This window comes from Sciurus carolinensis, chromosome 13 (genome assembly GCF_902686445.1).
Source record: "Sciurus carolinensis chromosome 13, mSciCar1.2, whole genome shotgun sequence".
In the NCBI taxonomy this organism is placed as follows: domain Eukaryota; kingdom Metazoa; phylum Chordata; class Mammalia; order Rodentia; family Sciuridae; genus Sciurus; species Sciurus carolinensis.
The window spans coordinates 777,632-788,983 of record NC_062225.1 but is presented as its reverse complement, the minus strand read 5'-3'; the positions used below and the strand labels follow the sequence as shown (position 1 = coordinate 788,983).

The 11,352-nt window shown below is 63.6% G+C and overlaps 1 protein-coding gene and 1 long non-coding RNA gene across 2 annotated transcripts in view; one reads left to right on the top strand and one right to left on the bottom strand.

Moving 5' to 3' along the window:
* Positions 1 to 235: 235 nt before the first annotated feature.
* LOC124963226 (uncharacterized) lies at positions 236 to 6,950 on the top strand. The gene is made up of 3 exons (XR_007104683.1): positions 236 to 419; positions 834 to 945; positions 3,298 to 6,950. It is a non-coding gene; the product is annotated as an uncharacterized LOC124963226 (long non-coding RNA).
* Positions 3,195 to 11,352, bottom strand: part of Polr1a (RNA polymerase I subunit A) — a 59,165-nt gene continuing 51,007 nt past the window's right edge. Inside the window, exons 27-34 of the mRNA XM_047522803.1 lie at positions 10,939 to 11,096; positions 7,533 to 7,659; positions 6,977 to 7,087; positions 6,385 to 6,633; positions 5,690 to 5,890; positions 4,892 to 5,009; positions 4,403 to 4,567; positions 3,195 to 4,119 (exon numbers count right to left, since the gene is read on the bottom strand). Of these exons, the coding sequence (XP_047378759.1) occupies positions 4,019 to 4,119; positions 4,403 to 4,567; positions 4,892 to 5,009; positions 5,690 to 5,890; positions 6,385 to 6,633; positions 6,977 to 7,087; positions 7,533 to 7,659; positions 10,939 to 11,096 (1,230 nt within the window). The 3' untranslated portion in view covers positions 3,195 to 4,018. The remainder of the gene's footprint in view (positions 4,120 to 4,402; positions 4,568 to 4,891; positions 5,010 to 5,689; positions 5,891 to 6,384; positions 6,634 to 6,976; positions 7,088 to 7,532; positions 7,660 to 10,938; positions 11,097 to 11,352) is intronic.

The following is an 11,352-nucleotide window of genomic DNA, read 5'->3' as shown; positions in this document are numbered from 1 at the left end:
CTCCACCTCAGGGCACCGTGAGGGGCCTCTGCACGGCCCAAAGCCATGGGGTGGGTTGATGACCACCAGGACCTGCGAGCCCGCAGGCTGAGAAGGCGCTTCCCTCATCAGCAGGTCCTCTCCAGTGCGCCACAGGAGCGGAAGCTCGCTCACAGAGGCGCGTGGGGCGGAGCTGCTCCTGCCGCCAGACCCCGTGGAGGCCTCCCCTGGAGAGCGAGAGCCCGTGAGGACGTCGGGCTGTCCTCAGTGCTAGGTCACAGTAGGTGGCTCAGCAGAGGACTCTGCAGATGTGACTCAGCTCCCTCACCAGTTGACTCTAAGCTGACCAGGAGGGACACGTGATGGGTACGGCCACTAGGTCCTGGCAGGCAAGCCCTTTATGTCTCAGAAAAGGAAAAGAGCTGGGAGACTCCACCCAGGTGAGGGCACGAGGGAAAGCAGAGCGCTGGAGCCCGGGCTGGGGAGGGACCCGGGTGGTGTCCACGGCCACCGAGTTCCTGTTCTTCAGCCTGAGTCTGGAGGTGGGCGGGGGTGATGGCTGCACGCCAGCGCGTTTGCTCGATGGCACTGTCCACCTAAAACGGCTCAGATGGCTGACTGCACCGCGTGCTGCCCGGTCAGTCAGTCCAGACACAGTGGCGGCAGACGCTCCCTTCTTGGCAAACTGCCACGTGGTGGAGAGGACTGCGTGCCAGGCACATCAGACGGACAGCCTGGGGGGCCGAGGGCCAGCCCACACCTTGAGGGGCATGCCCCGAACAAGGGGGCCTGGGAGACCACGGCCCCAGGTGGCGCTGAGCTCGGCCTGCAGGGCTGACAGGACCTTCCTTCAGGTTGCGAAGGTCATGACCTGCCTTGCAGCGGGAGGGAAGGGACACGTCACAGTCCAGACTGGAGAGCTGAGGGTGGACGGGGAGCCCAGCTGGAGTGCTGCAGCAGAAGCAGGTCAGTGGCTGGGTGGGGTGCGGTGAGCAGGTGAGCCCTGCTGGGAGGCACGAGGGGGTCTGTGACGTGCCCCGGCCGTGGGCAGGGGCAGCTGTAACAGGGACTCAGGGGAGGGGGGAGGAGGACGCGTTTCCATGATGAGTGCCCTTGGAATCCTCCGTGGAGGCCCCAGTACGAGTTATGAGTACATTTGGCTGCAAGTGACAGATGCTGGACCACCGCAAGCAAGAGCCCTGGAGGGGTGTTCCCAGGGGTGTCCCATCTGCTCCGTCCAGGGAACAGCACCCTGCAGGCTCCTAAACCTAGGAACGGGGGACAGCACATGTGACGGCAGCGTCCTGCTCTGGAATCTGACGAGAACCTGAGTGGACCCCAGGTGGGAACTGCCAGGGCCCCAAGGTCTGCCCTCGCCATCTCTGGTCTTCTCATTGGCAGCAAGAGGGCAGTCAGGGGCACATGTTGCAGGAAAGGAAGGAGGACAGCCCTCCACATGCATGTATAAAATACATTTTCCCAGAGGCCACAGGGTCATTGGCCTGAGCTGGAGGTCAGAGCAAAGGGGCTGGGGCTGCTGGGATCAGTGCCAGCCAATTATGGTGGGCATGCTGCAGCCTGGGTGAGACTGAGCTTGTGTGCAGGAGAGGCAGCGGGGGCAGAGGCTGTGTGTGGGGTGGGCAGGAGGACCGAGCACCCCCATGTGCCCCAGCTGTGGCGGGCAGCCACTGTGGCCACCGTCTCCCCCTCCCCCAGGGAGCGCCTCTCCTATTCAAGAGCACCTTCCAGACCCCAGACCCCCACTTGGCTCAGGGGGTCAATCGCAAGCTTAAAAGCTTAAGGCTGATGCTTCCTTAGTGGGTCCCCAACCTCAGGTGGCCTGTGGGCGCACACCACAGAAGGGCCCCAGGCTGAATCAAGCCAGAGCAGAAACCTCCGCACAGCACTGGAATGGCTACTGAAAACAAGCCCACGGGGACAGGACGGATCCCCGAACCAGCTGTCCACTCCATGCATGCGAGACAGGGAGCAGGGTCCCTGGAAGTGACCCAGTGCCAGGTCCACAGCAGGCTGGTCACAGAGACCTGATGGTGGTGTGACTCCAGGGCTGTCCAGTGGTCTCTGGCCTGCCGTCCGAGGCTGGCCTCAGCCCGGCAGAGCTATGCTGCCGCTGGCGCCCTACCCGTGCACCTGCAGGACTGTGCAAACCCATCGGCCTGGCCTACTATCCAGCCTCTGGATTCTGCCCCGGCCACACAAATGGACCTGGGAGGGGCTTTCCAGTGTTGGACGGGACCCGGAAAGGTGCTTTATCCACTCCTGTTTAGGTCCACCTGCTTTAGGATGGGCAGTCATGGGAACATTTGTAGGGGTGCTGACAGTGATTTAGGTGAGAACGCAGAGAGGAAAGATCAAGTGAGAACTACTGTGAGCAGGAAAGTGGGTATGGACGTTGCCCCAGGCTCAAGGCAGGGCCAGGAGGGTGCCGGAACAGCAGCTGCCTCAACCCGAGTTCTCAAAGAACTCCCCTGCTGGCCCCGTTTGTGAACCCCACTGGACAGTCTCCCTGTTTTAAGTGACTTTGTGGCTCTAGCTTGGCTTGAGCCCACGTGTGGCTCTTCCCCAAACTCAAATGCACCCGAGAGCAACCATTCCCTATCCCAAGGACACTCCCAAGACTGTCACGTCGCGCTGCCGGGGCAGCACCATCAGCGGAAGCACTGACATACCCAGCTGGTTCCCAAGGACCAGGCTGGGCCTCAGCACGAGCCAGGGTCTGCTTCGGTGTGGACGGCTGGCAGTCAGCTGACCCGCAGACCTGCTCCTGCACCTGGTGCCCAGGTCTGGGCCAAGCTGACCACACAGCGGCATCAGCTGCAAAGTCACCTTGAAGTCTGCTCTGAGGAGCCTCTCAATCCAGCAGGCCGGGCATCTTCAGGGCAGGGACCCTTCTCTGTGTGCCCAAGCCCTGCTGAACCTGGCAGACTCTGCGTGGGGTCCTGGTGTCCAGCAGGTTTGCCAGTGTGGGCACAGATGGCACAGTCTGGGTCCCGCCGCAGGTCTGAGGGCCAGCAGCGCCCCTTTCCCCCGGCAAGGCCCGCCTTGAACCTGACCACACCCAGCAGCCCTCCCACGCCACGGGAGTGCAGCTCCTGCCCTCAGGACAGGGCCAGGGCAGCAAGGGGCCCTGCAGGGGCAGGCGGTGGGCTGGATCTCCGACACACTCAGACAAGAGCAGGAAGAGGGCCCTGAGGTCTGATGCCAAGCAGTTCCTGCTGCAGAGTTCTTGATTTCGAATGTAGGAGCCTCAGAGCCAGGGGGAGTAAAATGACAAGAGTTTCTCCTTCCTCCGAACAGCCGAGTCTGGGATGTTTATTACTCAGCCTGAACCGGAACACCGCGAGACAAGAACAGAAACCGCCTGGGGTTTACAAAGCGAAGCCTCTGCACACGCCTCTGCCCCTTTAGTCCCAGCCAGGGTACCTGCTACTGTGCCTCGGGGACAGGCAGCCTGCCTGGCACAGGCCTCCCCACGCCAGGCTGGGGGCACAGCTGGCAAGTCGAGGCCCCCGTGGGGAACTCGGGCTTGTGTGGGGTGAGCTGCTGGTCCTGGAGAGCCTGGCCTAGGGCCCTTGGCCACACGGCAGCAGCACCAGGGCCCCAGCCAGGCTCGGGGTCGGGGGAGGCTGTGCCACCCTGCCTGGCCCAGCAGCAGTCCTGGGTGGAGGTGCTGGGACGCCCTCCCCAGGGGAGCAGCCTCCCTGCTCCTGCTCCTCAGGAGGCCCCAGGACGCTTGCGGCAGTAACTGAGCGCGCACAGAAACGGAGCTTCCCAGCGAGTGGCTGGGCTCGTCTGGGATTCTGCTGCCAACAGGAGGGAAGCCCTGGCCCCTCCAGGAACCCTGTTCCCATCCTCACACAGGAGGCCAGGTCAAGCGTGACTGCCGCCCAGCCCAACGGCCACTGCTTTCTGGAGCCGGTCTCTGCCCTGAAGCTGGAGCTTCTGGTCCTCTCACACGAGTGCCCAGTCAAGCAGCACCCAGGCCTCCTGGTGGGCAGCCCCGCAGTGCAGACCACTGCTACCTCAGGGGCTGCTTGAGCTCAAACAGGCCTGTCCCACCCTTGACGACCTTCCCAACCACGAGGCAGGCCGAAGGGGACCTCAGTTCGTCGTGGGATCCTGCGAGAGACACGAACCGTATCAGAGGGCTGAGGGGAAGTTGGGGATGAGGTGAGGGCCCCGGGGACTCCCTGTGAGGCCCAGGACCATCCTGAGTCCCTGAGGTTGAGGTCCCATGCTATGGGTCTCTCCAGCAGAAGCCTTTAGGACGATGTGCGGCGGTCCCATCTGCTGCCACCCCTTTACCCCCCATAGACCCAAACCTGCACTTGTATGCAAGGTGCAGTGGAAAGGTCCCCAAGGGATGGCCAGGTGGCCGGAGGGAGGCCACCCCTGCACTGACCCATCATGGTGGCCTGCTTCAGAAACTGGAAACTGGTTTCAAACGTCATCTGCTGGAGAGGGGAGGAGTTTGACCGGATGCCAAGGCGGTTCAGCGGCTTGTAGATGCCCTCGAAGCACATGTAATCGGCAACCAGGGAGAGATGGCGAGGGTCGACGGCAATGCCTGAGGCCAAGCGGTGACAGGGATGCTAGCTGGGCTGCCTCCCAGTCAGAGCTGGGGCCTGGGGGCCGGGCGCTGCCCTGGGCTCCCTGCCTCCCGCTCCCTCCCAGCAGCATGGGATGCGAAACCTAACCACCGTCTGGGGGCGGGTACCCTGGTGACAGGGTGGGACCAGGTCTGGGGGCTCCCGGAGGAGACGCTGCTGAGGGTCGAGGGCCGGCCGTCCAATGGCACACGAGCACCCGCACTGGGGCCTGCCCCGATGTGACCCTCTGCTGGCTGCCCGTGCTGAGGCCTGCGCCCTGAGGGCCTCCTCCACGCTCCTACCATACACAGCAAACACGTCCTTGATCTCCTTCTCGATCACCCGCAGGGCAGCCTCAATGCCGTACGTGCTGGCCATGGCATGGATGTCATTGGAGTAGAGGCGGCGCAGATCCAGCACCTGGGGACAGGAAGGAGGGACTCACGCCGGTCCGCATGTTGACCTGCCCACCACACTCTGAGCCTGGCGGCCGAGTGCGGCATGACGGTCACGAGGAGGCAGGCTGGCCAGGTCCTGCCTGTGGCAGGTTCAGTGAGAACAGTCTTGTTCACCACTTCTAACAGGCCCTTTACCAAGACTCCCTCACAGGCCTCCCTCACAGGGTGCACAGGGCATACAGGCCAGCCACAGTAGTCTGCAAGCCTGGGCCAGGGGTCTGTGGCTCTGAGCTGTCCTGCAGGGGCCCTGGGGGTCCTGCCCTGAGGCTGGAGGGGGCATAGCCCCGGGAGACAAGCAGAGACAGGCCCTGGTCCCTCCAGGTGGAGCCCAGAGGCTGACAGGGGAGCGCAGGCTCTTCCCACTCACCTCGGGAAGCACCAGGACACCCCTGGAGGGGTGTGCAGGGCAGAGGCCCCAGTCCCTCGGTCTCCCGTGGGGAAGCCTGGTGCCTGGTGAGCAGGCGGGCGGGAGTGCAGGGCCAGGCGGGCACCCAGGTGCCTGGAGCCACAAAGGTCCTGACAATGACTGTCAGAAGGCTGTGCTCAGACCGGTCTGGGAAGCTCGGGCCCAAGGTGGCCAGGCTGACCGGGAGCCTGAGGTGGCAAGGGGAAGGAAGGCAGTGAGGGGAAGGGAGGCGGCACCTCGGCGAACTTGAACAGCTCCGGGAGGTTGGTCCCCTCCGCGTGCAGCACCAGCTCCTTCTCGCCTCTGCTGGTGGTGGTCTCGTTCAGGAGGCACCTGGTGATGCCCCTGGCGCTGTAGACCACGGCGCTGTGGGCCAGGGACTCGAGCAGGGAGCCCATGTCAAAGTTAGCCTTCCCGAGAGGGAGCCTCACGGTCACCTGCGGAAGGGCAGAGCTGAGCAGGTGCGGCCTGGCGGGGAGGGCGCCTGAGTCCAGCCACCCACGTTCCAGGCAGACGCTGGAGTGCCTGGGCTCAGGGCACTCGGCTGCGCCTGTGCCCTCTCAGTGACCGCCATCATGGCACCCGCGTCATGCCACCAACACCACCATCCGGGAACCCCTCAGCTGGCCCCCAGGGAGGACAGACGCCTCTAAAGGTGAGGCACCTGACCACTCGGGGCAGTGGCCAGGGGCCTGCTGCTGGCGGAAGTGAGACTCCACAGCTGTAGCGTGGGCCTCGGTATCTGGGGGCCTGAGCGAGGTGATGCGGGGGGAAGACGTCACCCCGAGCCACCAGAGGGACACCTGCAGGCTGTGCTTTGGGGCAGAGGGTCTGTGCCACCATTAGTTCCAAAGGGGTCCTGGGAGGAGGCCTGGTGGCCACCAGCTCCCCGCTGCCTGCTGTGGGAGTCCCAGCCGGGCGCCACGCTGACCTGGCACCAGAGGCTCTCCGCGGCGTCGTACTGGTAGTCCTGGATGAAGGAGTGGGCCTCGCGCACCGCCTGGACCCGGCGCTCCACGGCCTCGGCTCCCTTGGGCCCTGGGCTAGGCGGAGGGCTCTGGGGCAAGTCCTCCTCGGGGCCTGAGCCCACCTCCTCGTCTGGCTCTGGGGCCTGGGCGTCCCCTTCCTCCTGCGCGTCCTCCTCCTCCTGCTCCTCCTCCTCCTCACTCTCGTAGTCCACCTGGGAAAGCAGTGCGCAGCTGTCCCCAGGGCACCCCCAGCCTACTGCCCACGCTCCCCTTCTCTGCTCCCACCTGGGAAGGCCACCCTTGGTCCTCTGGCCTGCCCTGGACCTTGCAGGGGCTGCCCGTGGGACTGGCTGGGGAAGGGGCGGCACCACACTGCCCTGCACAAGGGAGGCACCTACTTCCCGCCAAGGCTTCCCTGGGTCCCGAGTCTGTTCAAGCCCAGGGTCAGCCAGACCCACAGGGCACCTGAGACGGCCCTGCCGCAGAGCTGGCCCACGTTCTGGAGGGTTCCAGCACAACCGGGTGTGGCCGCCCTGCCACAGCCAGGGTCCCCACCTCTTCCTCTTGCTTCTGCCTGCGTTTGGCATCAGAGGCGTCAGCGTCCCCCTCCTCGGCTTCAGCGTTCACGATGTTCCCTTCCTCCTCCTCCTCCCCTTCCTGCTCGCCCTGGGTTTGGGGGTGAGGAGAGGGATGAGATCCACTGACTGGCTTCCGACCGCCAGCTGCCCGCTCCTGTCGGGCCCCGTCAAGCTCTGGGGGCCACACCTGCTTGCCTCAGCCTCCACCTCCACACGTACCACTTGAAGGTCTGCATGGCTGCTTTCTCGTGGTGCTGGGGGCTGAACCGGGTGCTCTACCAGGGAGCTACGCCTGGCTCTTTCCATTTAGAGAGGGCCTCGCCAGTCGACCCCGCTGGCCCCAAGTCGAAGGCACAGTACTGGTCATGACTTCACGCCCACCCTCAGGCTGAGAGCCGTGCAGGGCTCCCTGGAGCGGCCAGGCCCGTCACATGCCGAGGACCAGCCCACCAGGAAGGGGCCTGGGGGGCACCAAGTCCACGTCGCCCAGCCCTGGCTAGCTGTGTGGCCACAGGGCCCCGGGACCCGCTCACCCGCCTCGGCTCTGACTCCCCGGCGCCTTCCAGGTCCCGCTGCGTGGCCCTCCGCGCGTTCACACTCCTGAAGGTGGACTCCTTACTGCTCTTCTTCCTGATGGCGTCCATCAGGAGCTTAAAGAACCTGAAGTGAGGGCGGCCATGTGGGCCCGGTCAGTACCAGCACGTCTGCCCTCCCCTTGCTGCCCAGCAGGCTGCGAGGGACTCCCACAGGGTCAGTGCCCAGCACGGAGCCAGCCTCTGCTACCTGCTCACTTGCCCCTCGTCTCAGGGTGGCAGCTGGCATGTCAGAAGTCACTAGCCGCAAAGCCCGAGGGGCTCGGCCTGGACAAGAGCCCTGCCGCGTGGCGCCCGGCTCTAGGAGGCAGCTCCGCAAGCTTCGCCACGCTGGTCGGGAGCCCTGGGTGTCAGCACTACGGCAGGACCCTGCCTGACACTGTGCCAGGGTGCCCTCAGGCTGGCTCATCTAACCCGGAGGCCAGGGCCGGCTGCGGTGAAGAGCCCAGCCAGGGGCTAGGACCTCCCTGCAACCAAGGACCTCCAGAATGGGGCCCGCGAGGCCCAAGGAGCCTCTCAGAGCACGAGAAGGCAGGTCCAGGCAGAGCGCACAGGGCAGCGGTGACCAGTCACGCCAGCAGGCTGGAAGCAGGCCAGGGTGGACACTCCCCTGAACCCACGTCACCTACTGAGAGGTCCCCACGGCCTGGTCCCTCCTCTCCCCACAGGCGGCTTCCTGACCACCGTCTCCTGCTCTCATCAGGTCACGGGCGCACACCGCTGGCTGCTGGCCCTGAACATGCACCCGGGGTCCGCCTCCAGTCTGAGCCCGCCGTGCTGGTCCAGCGCTAGCCAGCAGGCAAGGGTGCAAGGACGGGCCAGAGTCCCCACCTGAAGAGCAGGCAGTCACTGCTCCGCCTCCTCAGGCGCCCTGGACTGTCTCATTTGTGCTGACCGTACAGCTCTGAAGCCACCTGCCCAGAATGCCGTTGGCTCAGTCCCCGTGTCCCTCTGTGTCCACCCCAGGTGTTCTTGGCTCCCTGTCCACCAGCTGGTGGGGTGGCAGTGAGCTGTAGCTCCTAAGAAGCCTCCCTGACCCTGGCTAGGAATCCTTTCCACCTGGTGGCCAGGACTGGTTGAGCTGAGAGTGCAACGGCCATCTGGTCAGCACATGGACAGCATGCTCAGAGAGTGCCACGTTTCCCTGGAGGTACAAATGACCTGCCTTCTGTGACTCTGCCCAGAGCAAGGGAAGCGACGGACCTGGCGGCAGCTTTCTGAGGTCGTGCTGTTTGTCAGAGTGAGCAACTAGAAGGGAACCCGAGGGGCAGACAGCAGAGGAACCTCCCACCCCACAAATAATCACAGACCGGGAACATGACCTCCAGCAGTTTCCAAAGCGCCTGGCAGCAGATCCACCACCTGCTGCTGGCGGAGTCAGACTCTCCAAGACAGAGACACTGGCTGGGGCAGATCACAGCCGGGACCAGAGGCCAGAGCCTACAGCCGACTCCTAGCAGGTGCTCTTTCTGTTTCACCTCTCAGGCCTGCCTTCCAGACAGTTCACATGATACTCAAAGCAACAGGTAGCAGCAGGAAGTTCACTGCTCAGACATCTCCCGCTGGGGCACCAGCTGGGGAAGCGGCTCTCTCTTCCCTCAAATCTACGTCAAAAGAATCTCATGATTCCAGAACTGGGTGGGAAGGGAAGGGGGAGGGAAGCAGTCAAGGCAGGGGCGGGCAGGGGGCAGGGAGAGGTGGGGAGAGGCTGGCCCCTCCACACCGTCACGAGGCCGCACCACGGTCGGGCTGGGAGTTGAGCCCTTCTGCCAGAGTCACCAGAGCGCCTGCTCGTGGCCTTGATTATCACAGCTTCTCACGTGCACAAGCAAGGCACAACCCGGAGCTCAAAAAGCATTCCACTTCTGAACAAGGCAGGGCTGCCACTTACCAGAAGAAATAACAACACAAACAAGGGGCCAGCCTTCCACTCTAAGAGGTTCTGTCCGTAGGAGCTGCAGCCTGGCCTGTCCCCCACCCACTTGCCCTCACAGGCTGCGCTCCTAAGTCCCACTTCTCAGCAGAGGGCTCCAGGCCAGCTCAGGCCCCGCAGTCACACCTGCTCCTCTGCTAACCGGCAAGCTGGCCGGCTGGTGCCTGAAGGAACAAGCCTGCTCTCCCTCCACCGGAGGACGCTGCTGCTGTAGGCCTGGCACTACGAGCACCCAGCTCACCAGGGTGGGCACCACGGGGCAGGAGCCACGGGCCAGGGCCTGTCCAAAGGGCTGAGTTCACACCCGAGATCGTTACCCTGACTGCCTGGAATGCTGCAGGGCCAGTGTGCAGGTCCGGCCTGCAGCTGGCCTCCCCTTCAGGACACAGGGAGGCAAAGGGCTGAAGCACTCTCCTGGCTCGGGGCAGGGTGTGGGAGGGCGTGGGCGGTGGAGGGCAGGGGCTTGCTCCTCTGCTTGCCACTGGTCCTGCCCACGTGAGTAGCGCTGGGATGCCTGGGACAGGTCCAGCTGTGGCCAGTGGCCACGTCCTGCCACAACACAGGATCTGCTTAGGCCTGGCAGGCTTTGTAAAATAAGCAAATTAGTCGTTGCTGTTTACAAAAGTAAAAGCATACAACTTTGTAACCAAGAAAATTTTAAAAGGAGATAGTCTTTTTGTTTTTAAATCAAACTCTGGCCACCCTGGCCTGAACCTGCAAGTGACAGCCACCTGCTGGGATGGGTTCACACCCTGGGCTGCGTGGGCCTCCCCACTGCTTCAGGGCCTGCCTAGCTGAGGCCGCACGCTCAGCCTCCCGGCCTAGGCTCTTTTCCTCCATCTGCCATAAACAGGTCCGTGCATCACTTACTTTTGCAGTCCCGGAGATCAAACTCTATCACTGAGCCTGGCCTACGCTTTTCAAATGTCCAAGGACATTCGTGCCCCCTACCTGGCAGGGGCCAGAACTTATCTGCGACACCGGCAGCAGCCCCGGTTACAGAGGTGGGGCTCCAGGGCAGCGAGACATCTGCCCAGAGCTCACGGCCTCCCCGCTGCGTGCAGCCACAGCCCACCAAACAGCCAGGCCACAGAGGCCCCACTGTGACAGGTTCCTCCACACAGCACATAGCTCCACGCCTCAACACCACAGTGAGGTGACAACGCTCCTGGACCCTGAGCCCAGGAGAGGAAATGGCTTGGTATGTCAACAAGGTCACATGGGTCACACCCACAAGCCAGACTGGGGACGAGGGTCCAGACTACGTGCCCCAGCTGTTGTCCTCCCACACCTGCCAGGTTTCCCGTGACCCATTTGCAGTGCTGCCCCCTGGGACCTGTTCTCCTGAACACTTCCTCCCTGGAGTCAGGCCCACTCTTGGGTCAAGGCCAGCGAGGGCGCGGGAGCCCTGACCTTGTTTCCATGAAGTGCAGGATGTCCTCGGGCCTCAGACACTTTTCCTGCTTGTAACACTCGTGTGGCAGGAACTGGAACCGCAGCTCGTACACCCGGAATTTGTTCTGTTTGTCTCCCACACAGAAGGACTCCTGGACATCGATTTTCTGCAACACCTAGAACCAGATGGACAGATAGAACCTGACCTGTCCAGGTCCCAGGGGGCAGCACTGCAAATGGGTCACGGGAAACCTGGCAGGTGTGGGAGGACAACAGCTGGGGCACAGGTCGAAACTCCACAGAAGCCCCAGGGCACTCTGCCGGCATGGACCCTTGGGGGACGGTGGGAAGCCACCTCCAGAGGCGCTCCTGTGAGCTGGTGAGCCAGCCTGGCAGCACCCTTACTGCGCCTGCAGGCAGGTGGGGTACTCT